Source organism: Poecile atricapillus, chromosome 1 (assembly GCF_030490865.1).
Source record: "Poecile atricapillus isolate bPoeAtr1 chromosome 1, bPoeAtr1.hap1, whole genome shotgun sequence".
Lineage (NCBI taxonomy): Eukaryota > Metazoa > Chordata > Aves > Passeriformes > Paridae > Poecile > Poecile atricapillus.
The window spans coordinates 29,784,511-29,808,010 of NC_081249.1; the positions used below are offsets into that span (position 1 = coordinate 29,784,511).

Here is a 23,500-nt window from a genome sequence, read left to right on the forward strand (position 1 = left end):
CAGGAAATATATCCCAGTGCCTCACCACCCTCAAAGCAAAGAACTTTTTCCTGATACCTGATCTAAACCTCTACTCTTTCACTTTTAAGCCATTCCCCCTTGTCTTGTCTCTACATGTTCTTGTAAATTTTGCCCCATCTTTTGTGTAAGTTCCTTTCAGGCCCTGGAAGGCCACAATTTGGTCACCCCAAAGCTTTCTCTTTTCCAGGCTAAACAAACCCAATTCTCTCAACTTTTCCTTATAGGAGAAGTGCTCCATCTCTCTGACCAACTTGGTGGCTGCCGCTGGACTTGCTCCAGGTCAATGTTGGAGACCCCAGAGCTGGATGCAGCACCCCAGGCCAGGCCTCACCAGAGTAGAGTGGCAGAATTACCTCCCTCACCCTTCTGGCCATGCTGCTTTTGATGTAACCCAGGATACAATTGGTTTCTGGGCTACACCAACCCCTACAGCACAAGGCTCTGGCTTTCCTTGAGCAGATGAAAGAGTAAGCACTTTCCCCAGGGGCTGAGCAGAGAAGGCTGCCTCTCCACTGCTGCTGAGAAGAAATTGACATTTCCTCCATTTGAGGTCGCCTGCATTTCCTCAGCTCCTGAGAAGCTGCAGCAGAAGGCTGCTCAATATGGCACTGACCGTGCTGGTCCCAGAGAGCAATGCAGCAGCCTTGGGGCTGCTCTAGCTTCACCTTGCTACAAGGAGAGTACCAGAGAGAGCAGAGCCAAGCTCAGGCAGGGTGAGGTGGTTTCTGTTAGTGTTGTAGCACAGCCAGATTGACTGGCAGCAGCCTGAGTGAAGCTCTATTACAGCAGTCTTGTCAAGCCAGTGAGTCACAACTGCTGCTTTCCACTGTCCATTCTCAGCACCCTTTAGTGGAGAAATGAGGGCAAAAGAAAGAGCAGTGCTGTATGAAAAAAATATGTAGTGCCTTTATTAAATTTTTAAATGGACTCTTCCTCAAAGTGCCTTTACATAACACACATGAAAACTTTAGCATCATTTGTATAAATACATCAAAAGGAATAAATACTTTTTTAAAAACACTATTTTGGCTCAGCAAAATAACCTTCCATTCCGAAAGTCAGGGATAACAAGTAGCAGTTCTCCTTTCAGTCTCTTCCAGTCAGCAGAAGTAATTAGGAGGATTGAGGTCACTGGAACTCTGTTGGCTGGCCTGCATACTTGAGCTGTCAAGATGAAAACACAAAGTCAGTGTTACACCCTAGTTCTCAGAGTACAAATACCATAATGCCAGTGTCTGGTCTTCCCATTTGATACAGGGATCTCCTTAAAGAAGAGTTTTGTGACCAAACCACACAGCTTCTGTCTTATTTGATTCTTCTATCAATGTGAACTGTAACAATTAGCCTTGTTCAGATGGATCTCAAGGCCTTTTTACCCTACAACAGGCTGCTACTGAACACACACCATATTTAAAGGCACACTGCATAACATCTAAGTAAATGTGGCTTCATGACTAGGACTGATCCTCCCTTGACACTTCTCTTGTGACTAAAACACAGAATGAGAAAAGACTATGAGCATCTGCATAGGTCATACATGACATTCATCAATAAAATACTTGAGTTTGAATTAGTCTGACATTTCAAATGCACTCCTTCCTCTTCTTGAGATGAAGGGATTCTTATTCCATTCTGGCCAAACACACACATAACTCAAAAAACTCAGAAGGCACTGTCTCTCAAAAGCACTATTTCAAGTTTCCAGCACACACTGAGGAAACCAAAGTAATTTAGGTGGGAGAAGAACCTACTTCCACTGTTTTTGTCACTTATCAGCCAGAAGAGATTTGAGTATAGAGACATAAGAATACTGCTTGAGCCATGAAAGAAGAAAAGCCAACATTTTTGTAAATGAAAAGATGAATTCTGAAGGTTGCAGAACATTATTTTTTCCAGACAAACAAGTGGAGATACCAGAGGGAAAAATTCTGCCTAATACTGACTGTATTAGCAACAGCCTCCTGGAAGAGCTTGGAAAGTGATGGAGTTTGACACAAAAGCAAGTTGCTTATTTCAAAATAAAGGAGCTGCAAGAGAAAATATAGGTTGGAGTTTGAATGGGAGGAGAACAAAAGGTGCTGCAAGAAAGAAGCTGTCAGGACACAAATTCAGAGTTGCAAGCAGCAGTAACAGCCAATTCTTGAGACTTCCCTATACAAGATCTCAAAATCTAATAAAAGGGTAACTTTCAAGGACAGACTGAAATTACATGGGCAATTTGCCTCTCATCTCCTGTTTCTATAAAATGAATAGCTATAAACATAGCATTAAAGAGGTCTGATGAATGTTTTTAATCAATCAAATCAATTCCCTGCCCCAAAAAAAGAACAGATAATTGCAAACTACATCACTGCATAAAAGTCAAACATAACTTCAGAGTTAACACTTGGGGCATATCAAATACTATTAAAAATATTTTAAAACAAAAGAGAAAGGATTCAATATTTTACACAATTTCCCATCCCTTTTGTTTGGAAAGCTGTGACTGCAGCCTCTAGCACAGTCATCTCAGATTCTTTACATACCAGAGCAGAGGGAAACGTGAAAAGGAAGCTGCTGTAAGGGGGAACATGGGAATCTCTCTCTGCCCCTTGATGTGGTCCTTAATGTAAGCTGGATAAAGTCAATCATCCTGTACCCCCATGACAGACTCTGTGTCATTAGCCAGTTGTTTCACTTGGGTAAATAAATGGATTAAGCCATTTAACTGGAAATAAAAAGTTCTCTAGAGATTAATTTTTTGATTCAAATGGCATTGATCTTTCAAATGTAAAAAAGATCAGGGAAGAGTATTTAAGCTTTATCAGGTTCAACAGCACTTTTGGAGGGCTGGTATTGTCTCTTACCTTTTCTCCTGGACGGTAACACACTGATGCAGTAATACGGGAATTTATCTTTCCACAAACTGAACAAAGCAAATAACAAACTTGTAACAAAGAAAAGGTTTGTGTCATTTCATTTAAACAAAAAAAAAAGAAACAAATATTTACTGGCATCAGCCATGCACATTATGTAATATCACAACCATAATTAGTGTAATTCCCTTCATATTAAAACTTCAATTACAGAAAAAAAAATCTAATTTTCTTCATTGGTTTCAATTTTTTACAGTTTTTTGTCCTTTCATTTTTAATACCATGGAATTTCACAGAATCATTCTTGGAAAAATACTTGTGTACTTCCTACAAGTGCTACAGATGTTATTTTAAGGTGTTCTCTTGGTCCAGCCAGAAGTAAAAAAAGATTCCCATCTGCAGATGAAGCTGTAGTACCTTCACTCCAGTAAATCTGTATGAGATTGCACGAAACAGATACATGTGACCCTCAGTCATCCATCACCAACTGTGTGAACTGATCAGTCATTAAGTGTCATTTCTCATTTGTTATTTAAGGCAAATTCAAGTCTTTTGGTAACAAATGCAATCCTAATAAAGAGACACTTTTTCTGGATGGCATCTGGTAGCGCACTTTCTTCCAGAATCTGGTACTTGCTGAGTGGGACCTTTCCGAGACGTTCCCTTTCCATCGGATAGCCCCGTGCTTCTGCTTAATGTATCTGATGGATTCCGGCATGGTTGCATAATCTTGTATTTTTTCAAGTTCAATGAGAATTACTTTAATGCTGTCTTGAATAAGAGCACTATGCATGGCTAGCTGCTTCTCAGACTCATCTTCCAGTATGCTGTAACAGGAGGGCTCTGGTACTAAAACAATTATCACTCTCCTACTTTGACGGATTTTTTCATCAGCAACGCTGATCACAGCTGTAGAGAAAAAGGTTGTGCAAAATTAAGGTTGTACATTTCTATTTTCTGTTACCAGTATTCTATAGCTATTAACAGTTCATTAACTGTTTGATATTTAAGCCAACACACTTCACATCAAAATAGGGAGAGGATATGAGCATGCAAGCAGTTACCTTGGGTTAGCCAACGACAGAGATCTGGCCAATACAACACAATCTGACCCCATCAGATTCTCTGTCTATATCCTTGTTTTGCAGAAATAGAGAAGAGCTACCAACTGTCTACTACTTATCTTGCTAACCATCATAAGTACAAATGCAAAAAAAAAAAACAAGTTCCAGAACCACAGGACCTTTTTACTTTAAACAATCTCTTCTGATATGCTCAATTGGTTTTATTACATGTAAGTGGAAGAGAAGAAAAGATTCCCCGCCATCAATGGCATTCCAGTCAGTTAAGTTGCAAAAAATGAAATATGGTAAATACCACATATAAATCCCATGGCTAAACCCTGAAAACAGACTATTGTGTTTTTTCAAGCTGGAAAAATTTAGCAGCACTTTAGATTTTACTTCTCAGGGATCTCTTCCTTCTCAAACCACTACCAAAATCTTCAACTGTAAAGAAAAAAAAAGGTTAATTTGATGGTGAGAGATATTTAGAATCCTATCTGACTGCCTGTTTCTCAGTTTATTTGCAGGTCAACGAGAAAACTCAAGTCAAATTTGTCTTCAGCTAACTTACCTTCTCCTGGTAAATCATCTCTCCCAAGTATGAAGAGGTTATATCCACACTGTCTTTCTAAGACCTCTGGCAGTATCTTCAGAGCAAAAATATCTGATGAATACAAGCAACTTTCTCTGTTCTTTGGATACACCACATAAGCATCATAGATCTTCTCATCTGAAACTAAGGAGTGAGCAACAGAACTTCCATAAAAATGAATTCTAAAGATATAAGAGCAAGCAAACAAACAAACAAAATCTTTAAACTCTGGGGGGGGTTTCACTCATTTGAATCATTGTTTTAGGTCCTAATCCTGCTATATTAGCTAAACATGTATGATTATACAAAGCCTAAAATATTTGTAGGATCAGGCCTTCTAGAATTCAGGATGCTGAATCTGAATGGGAAAAAGAGACATGCAAAATTAAATTGTAACTTTCTCTTTTGAACACTAAATTAAAACGGTCATCACTGAATTTTTTGAAGAACAGTGGACCCAGTGGTACAACTGATACTTAGAATTCCAGTTGCCATATAACTCATAGGTGGTGTTGCAACCTGGAGTTTCAAACCACAGCAGCCACTTAGAAATGACAACAAAAACAAAGTAAGTGTCAAATTTCAAGATCCAAATTGTTTTAAATATTTTGGATCAAACTTTTCAGGAAGAACTAATTTAAAAGACTTCCAAGAAAATCTAAGAGAATATCAATACCTCTAGAAGATACATGGCTAGAGAAACAGAAAGTATCTCCTCTCAGATATTTGGAAATGACCCATATTTCAGCATATTCTCACAGACAACACCCCTATCAACATTTTTTTTGAATGACAGGAAAGCAAAATTTCCAGAAAGTAAAATAATCAGAAATTCCTTTAAATAGAAAACAAAAGAAAGTTATGTTTTTCCTGTTTCATCTATGGAAAACAAAAAACATTTAGCAATTCTAATGTATGACTGCTTTCTGTAACAACAGGAATTAAAAGTAATCTGAAAAACTGCTGTCAGAACAGTATTCAAACCACTGGGACTGGTCTTCAGGAAAAGCAATGGTAGTTCTGCATTCATGGAGAGTTGCTGATTTTTACCCCTGTAGATGCTTTTGTCATCTGAACGAATTCTAAACATCTTAAAAACAATACTATCCTTTTAAAAACCCCAAGGAAGACCAATCATGATCCATGAGAGTAACTCACTGTTTTGCAAGTAAAGGTGGAAGCTCAAAACCTCACTCAGCATTGTTACATAAACATACCTTTTTTCCCCTGGAAAGAATGGCAGGAGTCCCGATACCAAAGGACAATATCAATTTTGAAGATCTTGTAGATAAAGAGAGTAAAAAATACTAAAAATACCAAGGAAATTCCTCCTCCAATTAAGTATCCCTGAATGTTTCGAGCTGCAGCAGCACAGAATAAGAAAGAAAACAAATAAAGTACAACTATAAAATAGAAACAGGGAAAGACAAAGATTGTTCAAAATTGTTTAACCATTAAAATATTTTTGTTTTTGAAGAAGTGAAAGAACATGAAAAACTGTTTAATGTATGCTTTCTGCCATTACTATTATCTGATAAGCCTACTTTTATCTTTCAGAGAAAAAATACAGTATGATAAATAAGGCTACTCTTCAGCTTAAACATCAAAATAAAATATTGACATATAATCCAGCACAACAATAGAGTGAGAATTCTTGTACAAAATTCTATCAGTTAGGAAGCAAGGAAATCAAAGGTGGGGAGGTGATTTTCCAGCCTGTTAATCTCCCCAGACCAGATAGCTTTCAATTACCTCTGCCCCTTCAAAGACCTGTCAGTGAACCTACTCATTTACTGTCCTTAAAACAAACGCCCTCCACAAACTGCATTTTTCAGTCAATGCATTAAAGAATTTCTGAGGTTAAATCCTACCAATAATCTTTATGAAGAAATTATAGTCATGTAACAAGTTAGAGCTCATATCTACTTTCAGTCCTAAAATACTGAATGAGAGAAGACAAAGCAAATCAAAAGCACTATTTTCTTTCATTTTGCTAAGAATGTGGCAAAAAAATTCACAGAGAAAGGTACTGTGATGCACTGCCCATTTTGCATAAAAGCACATCACACTGCTTTAGCTTTAAGTAGGGCATTGCCAAACTAACTGAGAAGTAAGACAATGATTACCATTTTATCAAGAAAAGATCTCTTACCTGGGGATTCCAATTTGATGTAGGCTGTAAATTGTTGAGAACCATATATGAAGTGGCAGAAGAATTTATGAGCATAGTCCTTTACTTTCACTTTTGAAATGTTAAATTTTGTTCCAGATACAGCAAGTCCATGAGGCAACCCCTCTCTGTCATAAAAAAAAGGTAAAAGGGAAACATACCTGTATATACCTGAGTATCTATGCTGAATATGAAACAGATTCATCTGTCCACAAATACAAAAAAATTAATGTTTTTGTATCTCTATAAACCTAAGAAGCTAGTAAAGCACAGTAAACATACACCTGTAACTAATGATTTTATGAACTAAAACCATACTGGGCTTAGTTGTTTTGTTTGGGTTTTTTTTGGTTTGAGTTTGTTGGGTTTTTTCCCCCCGAGTTGGAGAGAGTGCACCGTTAGCAATTTTGCAGGTGACACAAAACTCAAAGGGATGTCTGATAAAACAACCAGCATCCAGAGGAATCTTGACAGGATGGTCGAATTAAAAAAACTCCTCATGAAGTTCATAACAAAATGCAAATACTTCATATGAGGAGGAACAACCAGATCCCAGGCATCCTGGACTGCATTAGGAAATACACTGCCAGCAGGTTAAGGGAAATGGTCCTTCACCTCTGTTCAGCACTGGTGAGGTGTCACCTGGAGTAGTGGGGCCAATTTTGGGCTGCCTAGTACAAGAGATGGACAGATTTGCTGGAACAAGTTGTGTGCAGTGATGTGACACATAAGGAATTGCAACATCTGTCATGTAAGAGAGCAGGGACTGCTCAGCTTGGAGAAGAGAAGGCTCAGGGGCAGGGGATGGATCTCATCAATACCTGTAAATACCTGATGGGAGGAAGGAGTGGAGAAGAGGGAGCCATGATCTTTTCTGTTTTGCTCACTGACTGGACAAGAGGCAAAATTTGAACACAAATTGAATGACTTTCCCATCTGAAATTCCACCTGAACACTTTTGTACTTCAGGGTAGTCAAACTTTGGAACCTAAATGTCCTGCAACAAGAGCTTCTGCCTTGTGTTCTTGAGGATTAGCAGCTATGTCTGTACTTAAAAGGACCATTTTCACAGATAAAAATAAGTTGGGTGGGTGATTTTTTTTGTTTTGGAACAATCTATCCTTCCCATATTAATAACTGAGGACAGGTTTTAACATACTATTAAAAAAAAAAAATCACATAAGAACAAATGCATAAGCAAGCATTAAAAATTGTATTTCACAATAGCATTATAAAAATCTACATGATTGCTTCATTCCATTTGTATCAGACACAGTATTTATAATAAATTTTTATTATTTTAAAACCTAACAATAAGAATATACCGTGTTTGATACTAACTTCTAATCAGCCTTTCAATGACTAGTGGCATTTGACTAGTAGTCTACTTTATAATGAATTCACTGTAAATTACTGTGGATTACTTCACCTACAAATGCACCACAAATCCAATGCATAAGGATACTTACTCATAAAACTGTTCCCTGTAGGTTTCATCAAAGATATCAACATCCTCATCATTAACTTGCCAGAATGGAATCAAGCCATTTATGCCACTTGATACATTACATTCCATAACTACATGAGAGCCTACAAAAAAAAAAATGCAAACACAGAAACTGAAGGTCTTGTAATAGAAGCAGAATCAAGTGAGGAGGAAACAGCTAGGAAAAGGAGGGATATAAAAGAAACCTGCTTACCTTATGAAAAGCAAAGTCCTTAAACTCATCCATTTGTAATCCAAATTTGGGTGTTTATGATCTGGATATAAATTCCACTCTAAATGTAGGTGTCTAAATGTTCACATCTACATAGAGGCTAGGTGTCTCAAGCTAGTAACAGAGTTGATCTCTGCTGAAGTCTACACACATTAAAGTAGGTACCTTCTTAACTGAACGACTCTCCAGACTCCACTTAAAGATCTCCAGGGCTCAAATCAGTTGCATGTACACCTATGGTGACATCTGAGATGCTCTCCAGCATCCAAGGTATCTATATGGAGTTGTCAGACAGGACTCCAGATCTTCAAGAAAACTGCACTGCGAGAGTAGCCAGACCACCCAAAACACAAAGCACTCTTTGTGTAGGCAACTGAATTGAGCCCCTATTGATACTGGCCTGAGTTAAGGACCCCGGATCATATGCACACATGTGCTGACTACATCTGGGAGCTGAATCCCATTCTCAGTGACCACGCATATCTTTACTCCAAATCATGGTCTTTTGGCCAACACTATCCACTGGGATGTTTTCTGAATATTATCGCACTTTACTTCCAGAGCAAGCTCACCTGTCACTCAGTTCCTTTGCCACCAAGAGTCCAGATCTTACAGAACACCTCAGTATTAAGCAAGCCAATTTGCAAAATATATTTATTGCCAATGTACCTCAGCGAGCTCCATGTACAGGAAGGTAAGCAGCTTTCTTGGATTCCTTTCCTTCTGCATTTTACCCATGGAAGTTACGATTTGATAGGAGAAGGTGGGCTCTCTCAGCTGGCCTATGTAAAGATCTTAAGTCTTTCATTTCCTAGAACCGCATCAGATCTAGATGCTTCCAAGGGATGGTCTCTAACAAAAGTATGGAATAAACCTTTAGCTCACATGCAAAGAAGTTACTTGAACAAGAGTTCGCATAGAAATCAGAGATGCTCCCCGATCTCTTCCCTCACATCCTTCCACCACAACAATTTATATTTTTTTTTAAAGATGTGGTTTAGTGCATTGCACAATTATTTAAAAAAAATCAAAACAAAACCCCTCAATTGTTCCATGCCCTCTGTGTCCACACATTCATGAAGGTACTGTTAAGTTTCTACTTAACCTTCTCCTGACATTTCTCATTCAAAAATCATACAGGTATTTCCATACAGGTGTTCATGCAGCTGCTTAGAGATTCTGCCCCACAGCCAGACATGTATTAGGAGAATTTATTTTTTCCCCCCCCAATACCCATTGAAGGTACTGGACAAAGAATACTGAATATTTGAATGGCAATGTCATTTTAAAACCAAAAAAAAAAAAAAAATCTCACCAAATTCCTTTTTAAAGTGCCCCCCCCCCCCCCCCCCCATCCCCGTGACCCTGTAATAGGGAATCATCTCAGTAATCACAATAAACCCACTTTGTGGCTGGAGTCTCCTTTCAGTCTCACCAGTGGCTATTACCCTAATGTCTGTAAGGCAGTCAAGGTATACTCATCCTAGGTGGTCCAAAGTATCCAACAATACACCAGCATGACTTTTAATGAATGCTGTGTTCAAGCCGTAACAAATATGGACCAAATTCTACAATAAGGAGTCTAAACAAATTGTCCCATAACAGTCTTAATGACAGGCTGAGAGTCACAGGCAGCCCCTGGATGAATAAATTGCTCAGAAAATACTATCAAGGATTGAAAAAACCCTAACACTGTAACTCTTAAAGTAAATTTAAGAGCCTGAAGATCAGACTCCTTCTGAGTGCAGGCTACATCACAAAGAACTTTTCTGAATTAAATGAGAAGTCATAACTACCAGTCAAAACTGGGGATGACACCTACATGCTACGTTAATGGATGGGAGATACAGTACAGGGAAGCCCAACTGTAACATTACTTAATTCCTTCCATAGTTACAATTATAAAGAAGAAGGCAAGTTTTCACATAAAGATTAGGGTTATGTGAGGTAAAATAGTTACCATTTAAAGTTTCCCTATTGTAATCCAAGATCTGGTTAACAAATTTCCTTAACAGTGAAAAAACTGAAAGTTTTTCATGCATGTATTGCTTGTAATGAAGACAGAAAAGATGCAAATACAAGAAAAGAAGGGGCTGCTGAGTGATTCTAGACTACTTCAACAGAATTAAATAACCATCTGAAGACCACAAGACTGTAAGCCTTTAAAATAATACTTTTTGTATCAGATCCTGAATATCCTCACTGTATAAAACAAAGCCTTCTGGACTTTGGAGTAACATAATTTCTATTAAAGCTCATTTGCAATTCTGGTCAAAATCTACTGATCTTCACCAGAACCCGGCAACTTCAAAGTTATCTTTCATAAGTTATTGAGGCCAAAAATAAAAGAAATGAGCAAACAAAAAACCTACCAAAACCCCAGAATACCTCCAAACATACATACACAAAACCCACCACAGTTTTAGTGCTGTCCAATTTAATACCACATATTCAAAGTTAGAATTTGGGACAGACAAAAATACTTGACATGATATGAAAAGAAACACAAACATTTAACTGGAGAAAATAAACACCTGTTACACGCAATATTTACAAGCTCAGTGTCAGAAAAAGCAGTGGCAAAAGTAGCTGTTATGTGAGATTCCATCAGAGTGACGCACATAAAAAATAATCCACAAAGGCATGACCTCCCATGTGGTATCAGAGTCCAAATGCAACCTCTGCTCAGAGCTTCTCTAATCATCTAATTCCTCAAAAGATTACAAAACTGTTTCCTGTACTAGGAAATGCCAGTAAATAGCCAATCACACTTCTCCAAAATCAGTTAATGCCCTTTTAAATCAAACATTTTGTTTGAAACTGCCCCCTTTGTTACAAAATGGTGTTAAAAAATACAGCTCAAGCAGTTCCCATCTCATTCTTCTGGACTGTGTCAGTAGAACACAACTCTGGTATGTGGTGCACTTTAAATACACGTAACTTTGCTTAAGACTGCAATATCATATACTTGGCCCAAAGAATTAAAGAATAACTGAGGTTAAAAGAGAGATCTTCAATCCAATTTCCTGCTCAAAGTGTGGCCTGATTTTGAGGTCAGACCAGGCTGCTCAGAGATTTATTCACTCAGGTTCTAAAACTTCTAAAGACAGACAGTGTAACTTGCCTGGGCAGCCTACTGCACTGCCCAGCTGTGAAGAAGTTATTCTTTATACCCAGAATATCTTATTTAAGAAATTTCCAAGATAAGCACTACCTGGGATATGCATCAACTAGCAGCTTACTGTTTCACAAAAGATCAGTTTCCAAAATCTGTATTACTCTAAAACAAGGAATAAAATCCAGGTTGTGGAGAGGGAAGGGAGACAGGAAGCATACAGGAAGAGAAAGAGCTACTGAAGTGGTCAACTGCTAACTATCCTAACGTGCTACATGTACATAAACCACATATACTGTGTCTCAGTATATTTCCACATATGTGGAAATATATGTCACATCATGACACAAACACTGAGAAGTGGTAAAAAGGACAGATGGAGATAACAGAAAATAAATAAATAGATAAACAGATAAATAAATAAATGCATCCTGCACAACACTGCTGGTCAAGAGACTGCAATCTTAGGCACAGTTACTTCCCCCTACAACTTATTTCTGGGAAATCACATTCTATTATCTATCCTCTGTCTTCCAGATATTCTCTTCAATCCACATGCTTATCTCTCAGTCCTGCTGAAATCTGTGGAACTGTTCACATATCATTTTGTAAAGACCAGGAGCTTATTTGTTTCACTTAAAGCTAATGATCTCTTAAATAGTTACTACTTACCAAGTTCTACTTCAATTGTATTGTTCCTTGGATAAATAAACTCTGGTTGCATCTGCAGTGGTTTTTCTAACCAAAACAAAGAAAAATAAAACCTTCAGGCAGGAAAAGATCCATGACTTAATTCAACTGACAATAGTTTTGGCTTTACAGTGGGTTTGGTTTTATGATTGGTACTATTGTAGTGCCATACTTACTATGAGTTTCATATTTAAAACAGAAATGTCTTATATTTGCTCTACTCTCTCCAAGTTACTCTATTTTAGCTCCCAAGATAACAAAAAAAAAAAGCCAACAAAACTTTAAAATGCTTTAAAAAAAATTCTCAGATTTACTGTCAGCAGATATGAAAGCAACACGCAACAAGAAAACAAAGACAAAACCAAAAAATGCAGAAATGCAGTTAACTTTTTCAGAGATAGATAAGGAAGAGAAAAAGGGTTGTATCAATGACCTCCTAGATAAGGTGAATATTTTTTTAAGTACAAGTTTAAATAAACATGTACTTAAACTGGGCTGGAATTGTATCATTCTGCACAATGTATAGATTGGCTGCCAACAACCCACTGTTCATATATCACCTACATAAAGTCAGAATTTTGGTTTAATCTAAAAAGATGGACCTGCTGTCTCCAGAGGAGCTATTCTGATAGCACTATTGTCATGTTACTAGTCAGGCCACCAGCAACATTGCCCACAAAGACATAATCACAATGGTAAGTGCAATAAATAACACTACTGGCAGAGTGAGACAGCAGAAAAGCACAACCAAGTGCCAACAGTAAGCCAATCCTTTCCAGAGGAATATTTATTAACTTCATATTACTTATACAGCTTGTCACATCTCCTTTCCCATCAATGGAGAAGCAAGTTCACCAACAGGGCTTCAAGCAGGTAATTTGCTGTGATAAGTCTCAGGAAAAAAAGCTTCAATTTTTGAGTTTATTTACTTTAATGGTGCACTATTTGTTTTGGCAAAAACAATACCTCCACCCCAGAAACCACTGCTTTCTTGTAATTCAACCCTGCATTACTCATTTCCCCAAGACAATTCTTCCTCAAAAGCAATGCTTAACTGTAACAACATGCCTCATTGCCTTTCAATTTTATGTTCAGGAATAAATTAAAGAAGACTTATAACTCTGTTTCTCAGAGCTGAAAAGTAACATGCCAATTATCTTATGCCTCCATACAAATGTTTACAGCAGACCCAAAAAGAGAACAACCTCATGCACTCACCTTTAACCTCTAGCCTTATGGTTCTTGAAACATTATATTGTTTTCCCATATATGTGTATACCATATGGCACGTGTAGTTTCCTCTGTCTTGCGCAGTTACATTACGAATCAAGACAGCATTTTCACCCTCTGCCAAAAGAAGTCGCTTGTCTTCAAGAAATCCAGGTTTACACTCCTAAATACACCAAAAGTACCTGTGAATTAAGGGAACTAAAAACCTGACAATTAAATCAGTTAATGAACTCTAGTGATGGTGAAATACTTGGCAAAGTTTTTTGAGGTACTTGATGACTTAAAATTACTTCAAAATACTTGAAATTACTTCTTTGAAAGCCAAGACGTAGATTCTTTTCCAAGCATCAGTACAGTCTAACATGTTGCTCCATTTGCACTTTTTAAAAAAAATCACTGCTGCCTATCCTTTACATTTTCAAATGCTGTGCTTTAGTTCACTGCCTTCATTAACAGCTGGACAGCTTTCTATCTCAGGTATAGTAGAAGTCATTACACATGCAGCAGAGTTGATGAGAATACATGCCTGCATCCCTGCTTCTCTGTGTGAAAGAGCTGCTATCGCAGTGCCTCGTGCTGTTTGGGTGTATCACCATCTCTGTGGCAATACAAATTCAGGGAAGAAACCTTCCTTCTCTTTCTTGACCTACCAGCAGTGGAGAATCTCTTCACCTCAAAAGATGTATAGGTGCAGCACCAAGGTTATTTAGCATGTATAGGCCCACTGCTTGAATACCAGCATCAGAATTAGGAGTTGAACTATTTCAGAATTTTACCTTAACACAGATAAAATATGTATCTCCAAGCTTGCACAGTCTACAGAACATTTTTGCAGAACCAAAGCAAGCAGCAAAAGAATACCACAGTCAACAGATAGTACATCTCTACCTAATATTAGAATATTAGAATATTCTCTAATATCCTGAGAAACTAAAATAATTATGCAAAGCCTTCTATTTACAGAAACATAGAAGTTCTAGAACTTATTACCTACATAAAATAATCAAAGGAAAAAAACAGAATTTCACAAATCTTATTCACACTCATGCCTTACTCAAACTGTAGATAAAACAAACCTTCCCTTCCAAAAACTGCTTTTCATAGTTACTTCATAAGACATTTTAAATAATAATACATTTGGTATCTTGTATATATTAAATACACATACTCAGTACCTTATACCAGTGTACTTCAGGCTGATTATTGTCTTCATCTTTAAATTGTTCTAGATCAGGGCATATAATTTTTCCAGTTTTTGTGCTCATCACTTTTTGTTCAAACTTCATTTTTCCATTAAAACACAAACCGTTATCGTTCTTAAAAACTGTTAACTTTATAGTTTTTTTGTTAGAGTGGTTAAGGCTCCTGTAATTAGAACAGCAGATAAGTCAGGTCATTAACAGCAAGGTTCATTATTTCCAGCAAGTCAAGGAGAGGGACTTCAGCATCTCCATCAGCCTTGCCTCTGTAACACCCCTGCTTTATTCCCCTAGTTTGTAAACACCATCCTCAGCCTCTCAGCCCCTGTTCCAGGTGAAGAAATGAAAATATGCTCTGAATTTGTCTTGTGAGCAGAAATGAAGTTTGCTCTGGACACATGAGATGAGATGTCAGGACTTCTCAGAGCTGCAGTTAAGGCCTAAGTATCTGATGCACAAAATGTTAAGAAAATGTTGCTTACAGTTAATACAGCTGTACCCTAGCAAGGTTTTTGTTCTGCTGATATTGTGTAAACTGTAAACTGTAAAATGTGAGGTGTCCAAAGGAACACATCTCATACCTCAAGTAACTAAAACCATAGCAGGAAAGGCTAAATTAAAATTATGCAGCTGGGTAGCTTTGAAAGGATTACATCTTCTGACTTCCAATTTTGGTTTCAGACTCTGGTGAAGGAATATGCCTGTGACATTGGAAGACTGTGCTGATCACTGTTACTACATTCATACCCAAACCCTCCAGCTTAACTGGTGTACTCTGTGCACACCAGTACACATAACTACAGACTACTAAAACAAATTTAGGGCCACCTGAAAAGCCTGTGTTGGCTGTTCTCAGTGTGTTGTGACAACACCATGAGGAAAGGAACATTTTATATATGTCTCCCTGAAATTAATTTCCTGTTCAGCACACAGTGAATTTCAACCATTGTCAAAAAGACCTAAGTCATGAAGTCCAGTGCAGTAATCTTAGCTATTGATCTAGAAAGAGCTTTAAAGTACTAAAAAAGCTAGATATAGATTATTTGCAAAGAATCTATTCCTTTTTTATTTCTCTGTACACTCAGATTGTTTGAGTAATACTAAAGATACATTATTTTCAGTCTCTAAAGCTGTCTAGCACACTGCTTTGCTCTTTTAATGTAGTCTCATTTTTGACCAGTAACACATGGTAATATTTTAAAATAAATCATAAAAACTGTTTTCAGTCTTTTAACTTGAAGATTTCTAGTACGACTTCCAAAAATTACTAAGCTCTCCAGAAAGTCTGTGTGGTGATAAAATGCACAGTTTGCCCCTCTTAGAACGTTCTTACATTTAGCCTTATCCTACAAAGAAACCAATGTTCTTCTGATCTGTCAGTATCAAACAGCAATTTGAACACAGGAAAAGCCAAAGAAGTTAAGGCATTTTCCTGTGACCTTACACTTCATCCAAAACAAACAAAGCAGACAACCACCCCCACAGACCATTTTTAGTATCATCATGCTTTAAGATAAAGAGTCCTCTGTACGAACCACTTTTGCAGTGCTAAATGTGTGGAATAGCAGAGAAACACAGGCATCATGCAGAAACAAAAAAGCATGGTCAAAACAGTGCTTTCAACTGATCCAGGCATTCTACCTAAACAATAAGTTTTTTTTACACACAAGTTCCACAAATTAATTATCACACTTGCAAGCACTAGCAATCCACTTGTTTCCTTCCTTTCTTACCTTACACTGCATTCATAAATTCCAGAATCTTCCAGCATTGCAGGAATAAACCAAAGCAAGCCCTCTCGCTGGTGGATCCTGGCATCTCTTTCTGTGGTCACTGGTGTAGCACTACCATTTTTATACCACGTCAAATTGTAATCAGAGTGAAGCACTGGCAATGTAATTATTGGGCAAGTAATAGCTGTAGGCTCTCCAACGAGCACAAAGTAATTACAAATAACACAACCTTCTGTTAAAAAAAAATGAAAAAAAAAATGACAAAATTATCAATGTGTTTAATTTGTATACTTTTATGTTTACAAAGTATTAATACCCATTCCAAGTTACACAGAATTACAAAAACTTTCTATAACAATTTGTCATTAAAACATCACAGTGCTATTCTTTTTTTGCAGAACTGACAGATTCTTAAAGTAAATACTATCTAGTAAAGCACAGTGCAAACAGTAGCAGTGCAGAACTCTTGACAGTATTCTGCTACTATGACTTTGGGCCAAAAACAAATCAGGAAAAAAAAATTAGGAAAGAAAAAGTATTTAGATAAAGATTTATTTTAGATTAAAATTTAAAAGTACTTAGATTAAGTATTTAGATTAAGAAGTCTTGAGTATAATGTATTATTTCCTTCCTACATTTGTGCCTTTAACTAAAAGGCCCCTTATTCGCAACATCACACAAAAGGCCAATGTAAACATAGTTTTTATAATTATACCTGTGCAACAAGTTGACAGGACACAATCATGCAACCTAGCAAGCATTTCCTTCAATATCAGCCAAAAAAATATCAGAGAAAAAAGCACAGATATTGCAAAAAGTTATCAAGAGCTCAAATATGCAATCAAAAACATACTGGAGAATATAACTGCAGCACAAACAGAGCTGACCAATTGGCTATAAAGCAGAATGTAAAACTTTCAAGCTTTTGCATACATTTGTCCAGAAAAGCTGTGGGTGCCCCATCCCTGGAAGTGTTCAAGGCCAGGCTGAATGACACTTTGAGCAACCTGGTCTAGTGAAAGGTGTCCCTGCTCATGGCAGGGGGTTGGACTGGTGACTGATGATCTTTAAGGACCCTGAATTTTTACAAACTGCAAAACATCTGGTTGAATTGATTTTACACAGTTAACATCTTTAATTTTAATTTAAGCAATTTAAATCTTGCTTAATGGCTGTACAAATCCAAAGTTAACATATTCAATTTAAAAAAAAAATAAAATCTTCACTAATCTTTCTAATATCACCACCTTTCCATTTAAAGACTTTCAAGTAGGTGTCCATATAGCTCAGTCTAATCCAGGGACATTAGTATTAAACTGTTTATGCCAAGAGTAGCAAGACAACCATAATTAATTTATGTAGTTCTAAACTTTACTGAAATACTAGATCTATCATTAAAAATATTACTCATTTAATTGTAAAGAAAACTCAACCCTACTGCTTTCAGGACTAGTCATACAGAATGTCTCAAAGAAGGCACTCTGCAGCTAATCTTAAATCAAGGAAGCCAATCACTTTGAGATTTCTTCATAAAAAACATGGAGAGGCTAATCAAAGCCTCAGAGCCCTAAATTTATGTGCCTAGATTTAAAAAAATTATCTCCATTTGTCCATGACATCCCTAGTGCAATTTGAATCCAGCAGATATTCAGCTAGCATCAACATGCTAAAGCAAAAACAAACCCTACTTGTTCTCAGTAACTCTTTCCTACTAAATACACACAACTCATCTCTTGCAGATTTTCTTTTTTAAAATGGTAATTTCAACAAAGTATTTAACCTACCAGCACTGAAGAGAGGTATCAGTACAATGAGATGACCAATGAGCAAAAACATAGATGTCATATTTTCCTGCAAACCGGAAGTTTTTTCCATTAGTGTGGTAAAACTGTTCAAGATGCACTGCTCTCTGCACCCTGCATTACTCCTTAAGAAAATAAAAAAAATAAAAAAAAAAACACAAAAAAAACAGAAGAAGCATTAGTCATCTTGGGGAGGGAAAACTTGGATTTGGTAACTTAGGCCCAGTCATTGAAGATTTCAACTACAGCAGCTCTTGGCCTTCACAAACAGCTGCTCAGCTTTCAGCTTTCTACTAGAACTTTTCCTGGAACTAGAACTATGCTAACGGAATAACTCTTGCATAAGTGTAATACTCTTTAACCAGCATACTTAAACAAAAAAAAAAAAAAAGAACCCCACAACCCTCAAGCACAGACAAATTATGCTAGCATAGTGATTTAAGCTATACTGCAGAATTTAAAAAAAAAGCTTGATTAAGCTACTCTTCTTTCCAAATGCTTACAAGAGACACAATCACAGAGATGTACGAGGTTTCCTTCTTTGAACTGTTCTCATACAGCTGAGACAGCTTTTAAGAGCAGTAACTTGCAGTTCTTTGCAGAAGGACAAGCATACTGTAACTCCAGTATCATCTGCCACTTAAAATGAGCATCTAAAATCAAATGTCTGTGGAAACCACAGCTAATATGAATTGCTGCAGTCAGACACAAAAAAAAAAAAGTGTCCAAGGATTGTAGTTTCAATTCACACCTCAGGTCTTTTTTTCAGTTTTCTCCAACAAAAACACAACTGAACACACACCCACTGCCCTCATGGGCCACAAGTGGCTTCTACGAAACTCTGAACCTTAACCAAGTCCTGCTTCCCTCTCAGATACACCAGCATTTTTTTGGTGTCATCAGAGATCTCCCCAAGCTTTCTACTGTCAACCAGCTGGCAAACAATTAAATCCTTCCCCTTCTGACAGCTTATTGTGGACTAAGATCTGCATTCAGTGGCCTTGCCTTTCCTCGGCTTTTGACTATTTTGCAAGGTTCTGCTCTCACTCTAAAGCAAGCTGGTTTCACATGTAGCAGTCCATTGCAAAACATTTATTGCACAGGTCCTAATTAATATTTGCCTTCTACCCAGCTAGAAATGGCAGGAAGAAGATAAGTTATTCCATGAAAAATTAAGCCATGACTTACTTTTCTATCCAATGTAATTCACTTCAATTGCAAACAAGCCACAGCAGTTCCTTCTTTTGAAGCATTTCACATGCAGAAGTTCTGGGGTATTAGGGTAGGTCACACAGTGTAGAGTTCAATAATTTAACATTACAGCCTTCAGGTAAAGTTTATCTGACGAAACCCTCATACCACAGTCCTTATTTTGTTGCCTTGTATGTGCTTTTCCTGTAACTTGCCAACAAGCAGGTCATCATTTCAGTTTACCTGTAAAAAGCAGAGAAAGGGAAAAAGAGATTTTACAAAACATATCATTTGGACAGCAGCATACACATACAAAACTACAGACATCCTAAACATAAAAGCAAGAGCATCCCCCTGTACATTAGAGAGATGACTTAAAAGAGCAACAAAACTTGCAGTACAGACTGACCAAGAATTCTACCAGATACCTTCAAGAAAAGAAGTTTCTGTCAAAAACAACACAATGTTACACATATGTCAAGCAACTTTGTAAGACAGGGTCAACAACTAAAAGGAAACAAATACATTTAAGGCATGATAATAATTTGCACTGTAATAAGGGTATGGTGACTTTGACACAATAACCACAAATTTTAGTCATTATGTCTTCTTTCCAGACAATCATGCAAGCTGCAGAACTACAGAAAAGCTGTATATTTAAGACAAAATTTATATTTAAAATATTTATATTTAAAATTTATATTTTATATTTAAGACAAAACCCATTATCCAGGGCATTCTGGTGAAGCTATATCAAAATGCAGTCAAAGAGTATTAACAAAGAAGCCTGTAACAGTTAGGTCTTTGCAAGCTAAATTCCAGTTCAAATTTGAGACAGTATTAACTGTTCTAAATCTTAACTTATTTCTTCAAGTTCAGGTAACTGCCCCAACTTTTACCAAAGAAGAGCAGACAGGAACAAAAACAGTATGTTCATAACTGGCCACCACTGGTTGACTCTACAACAGTGAAGTGCTATCTATTCATTCTGTCCCACATCAAACTAGAGACAACGAGTGTTTCCAAACCACACAGAAAAGAGCAGACTTACTAATATTTAAATAAATTGAAAACAGTACCTTCTTTCAGTATTGAGTGGAAGGAGTTCATTTCACAGTCCATGCTTCGAATAGTTTTCTAAGTCATTTTAACTCCTGATACCTGTCAATATGAAGTAATAAGAGTTTTAATGTAGCACATTTTTTTATTTAAATCCAAATTAAGTTATTAAGTTTTCAGGATCATTCTCAATGTACTGTGAGGAGGCATTTAAAAGAACCTGAATAGTTCATGCAGACAAAATTATATTTATCAAAAATAGTGATGCAAAGTATTAAAAAAAAGTCTTAATCTCAGGAGGAGAGAGGAAATTAGTAATATCAAAAAAAAAAAAATAGGTGTTTCTCATTTCTCAAAAAATATGTGAATTAAAATATCTGAATTAAGGATCCTGCATTCTAAAATAACTTTTGCACAAGACTTCTCAGCCTGTTTTTTAAGGATCTAAACACATACAAATGGTCCAAGTCAAACAAGTGCCCAGTGCTGAACGTCTGAAGTAGAAAAACAAAACACATCCAGCAGCTTGTTTGAGTCCCTGTAGACAACGCTACAAAAGCTACACACGCTTCTGTGTCTGGAAGCGCACAGAGCCTTGATTCAGCTCGGTAACTTTTCTAATGGATCTCTCCTACCAAGCTGTGGCTCCCCAGGCTGCTGCCAAGCACCGTCAAGGCTGTGACCAGCACAGGTCTGAGACTGTCAGAGCAGCAGCTCCTTCCTGGGTTTGATACAGGCATCTCTTTCACCCATCTCTTTCTCTTGCTCTTGTCACACAAGCAGTTAATAAAGAGCCCCTGTCTGACCATCCTTATGCAATAAATAAACACAGAAATAGTTTCTGTAGTGTTTTACCAGGTCAAGAAGATTTACGCCAAGCATTATCCCGCTTCCTGTTACAAGTACTTTAAAACATGTGGCAGCATTACCACTCCTACAGCCTTTATTTGTCTATCGTACTTTCTACCTGAACTTGTACTATGCGATACACAACGAGGAAGCAGACACAAACGTAAAATAAAAAATGACTGCCAGGGAAGCTATTTGGGGCCATAAAAGCTGAAAAACAAGCAGCCACAAAGATTGAGAGACCGCGCCAACACACCCCACAGAAACATACACGGCCTCAAAACACAGATGAAAGCAACAAACCCACTGTTGGTTTTCTGGAAGCCGTCGGCACCACAGTCTCACCGGGCCAGGACACCCCGACCGCCCCGGCAGGGGGCTCCCCACAAAGCCAAGGACGCCAGGAGACGCGCGGGGAAGGAAAGCACAGCCGCCCCCAACCTGCAGCCCTCAGCCCATCCTCCCTGCCCTCTGCTCCCCGCCACGCAGGCGGCACTGGAAGCCGAGCCCAGCCCAGCCCTATCCAGCTCAGCTCAGCTCGGCTCGGCCCGGCCCAGTGACTGAACGAGGCGCTATCCCCGCAGAGCCCACGGCCCTTCCTCACCTCCCTGCGCTCCCCGCCGGCTGCCCCTGCCCGCTCCGCGTAGCGGGGCACACGGACAACGCCGTCCGCCTCGCCCGGGAGCCACGGCCGCCTCCCCCGGACCGCCCTCGGGCCGCCCCCGAACCGCTCCCTGACCGCCCCCGGACCGCCCCCGAACCGCTCTCTGACCGCCCCCGAACCGCTCTCTGACCGCCCCCGAACCGCCCCCGGACCGCTCTCTGACCGCTCTCTGACCGCCCCCGAACCGCTCCCTGACCGCCCCCGGACCGGCCTGGCCAGGCTCGGCGGAGTCAGGGGCAGTGAGTGGCACCTGGGAGCCGGGCAGCCGTGCCGAGTCCCAAGGGCATGCAGCACCTGGCACAGGGCGAGCTGGTCCTCACGGTGTCCTCCTGTATGACCTCCTGCTGGGCATCTCCCCGCAGCTCAGCTAAGGCCGTTTTCTCGGCCATCAGCCCACTTCCTTTGGCCGTCACGCGTGGGTTTAGCTCCCCTGCAGGCTGGGATCCCCTGGGCTGGCGAACTGACTTCAGTGCAGTTTCCCTCAGGCTGCCCTCGGGGCTCATGGCAAGCCTTGGCTGGGCTGACCTTGGAAAGAAAGCATGAGAGCCCTGTGGCCAGCTCAGCGCTCAGCTTTGCTACGGAACAGAACTGATGTCCATTTGGCAGTCCGGTGGATGCAGAGACATCTCATGCATTCAAACAGGTTGAACCCCTACGCCCCAGTGCATCCAGGGCAGGCCAGGCTTAACCATGCCTGCTCTGAGAAACTGTCACAGGAGAGAAACCAGTCTGGCAATACATCACTGCACTCATGAAGTGGGTCCAGAGACTCTCACCTCAGTCTGGTGTCCACCAGAACAGGCCATGTGAGTGTCTGCTGCCACCACTCCTGTGTTCAGTCACCTGAAGTTGCTCACCTTCTCTTCTTTAGAGCAGAGCTCTATTTGCTCTCAACCATGTAAGGTGGACTTGGAAGTAGATGATCTTTAAGGTTCCTTCCAAGCCAAACCATACTTTGATCCTATGATTCTAAGTGTTTACTTCTTTTTTGTTTGATCAACTAGCCCTTCCACTGTGTGAGGATCTCACTTTTTTGGTTCAAACAACAGTTTCTTCCTTCAGTTTTGTGTAGAAACTCTATACAGTTCTCATTGTTTAGTCTGGTGGTAAAGCTAAACTTACTGAAACAGAAATTGAATTTTCCAGGGTGAAGTTTCCCTGGAACTGTTTCCTTGTCCATAGTTTTTAGAACCTTTTTCCCCTGTGCTTGCCTTCATCTCCTTCATTTTGATTCCCGTAAGCTTACTCTTATTCACTCCTCAAAGACATGACTGTAGGGTATTCAGTGGTTGCTTATCCCCATATCTGCTTTTGTTCAAGATCCACATTCATTAACTTTGTTTCCATTTTGGTTGAAGTAAACACACCTTTTAATGAGAATAATAAAAATGTAATGTTAGAAGATGCTTCAACTTGAAGTTTGAACAATTTCCAAATGAGTGTGAAAGGACTCTCAACTTGATTAAGGGTTTGAAAAAATGTGGGAAGGCATATTTTAACTTCTTAAATGGTAGATGAGAGCTCTGATCCACACTCACAGAACTATTA

The 23,500-nt window shown here is 38.7% G+C and overlaps 1 protein-coding gene across 1 annotated transcript; it reads right to left on the reverse strand.

The window, feature by feature from the left end:
- Nucleotides 1-903: 903 nt before the first annotated feature.
- IL1R1 (interleukin 1 receptor type 1) lies at nt 904-22,004 on the reverse strand. The gene is made up of 13 exons (XM_058844625.1): nt 21,893-22,004; nt 20,460-20,541; nt 19,378-19,623; nt 18,172-18,314; nt 16,388-16,619; nt 14,631-14,820; nt 13,444-13,618; nt 12,208-12,273; nt 8,172-8,292; nt 6,685-6,830; nt 5,750-5,893; nt 4,512-4,676; nt 904-3,785 (listed from the first exon to the last, which is right to left on the reverse strand). The coding sequence occupies exons 4-13, from the start codon at nt 18,260-18,262 to the stop codon at nt 3,409-3,411; spliced, it is 1,707 nt and encodes a 568-aa protein (XP_058700608.1). The 5' UTR covers nt 18,263-18,314; nt 19,378-19,623; nt 20,460-20,541; nt 21,893-22,004; the 3' UTR covers nt 904-3,408.
- Between the last annotated feature and the right edge of the window lie 1,496 nt (nt 22,005-23,500).

Excerpts from the sequence above, each read along its gene's own strand:
- IL1R1 (XM_058844625.1), bottom strand. The coding sequence starts at position 18,262 with ATGGAAAAAACTTCCGGTTTGCAGGAAAATATGACATCTATGTTTTTG. Across the intron at positions 14,821-16,387 it reads ATTTATGAATGCAGTGTAAG|GAGCCTTAACCACTCTAACA; the intron begins GTAAGAAAGGAA and ends TTCTAATTACAG. Across the intron at positions 13,619-14,630 it reads CTGAAGTACACTGGTATAAG|GAGTGTAAACCTGGATTTCT; the intron begins GTACTGAGTATG and ends TGGTGTATTTAG.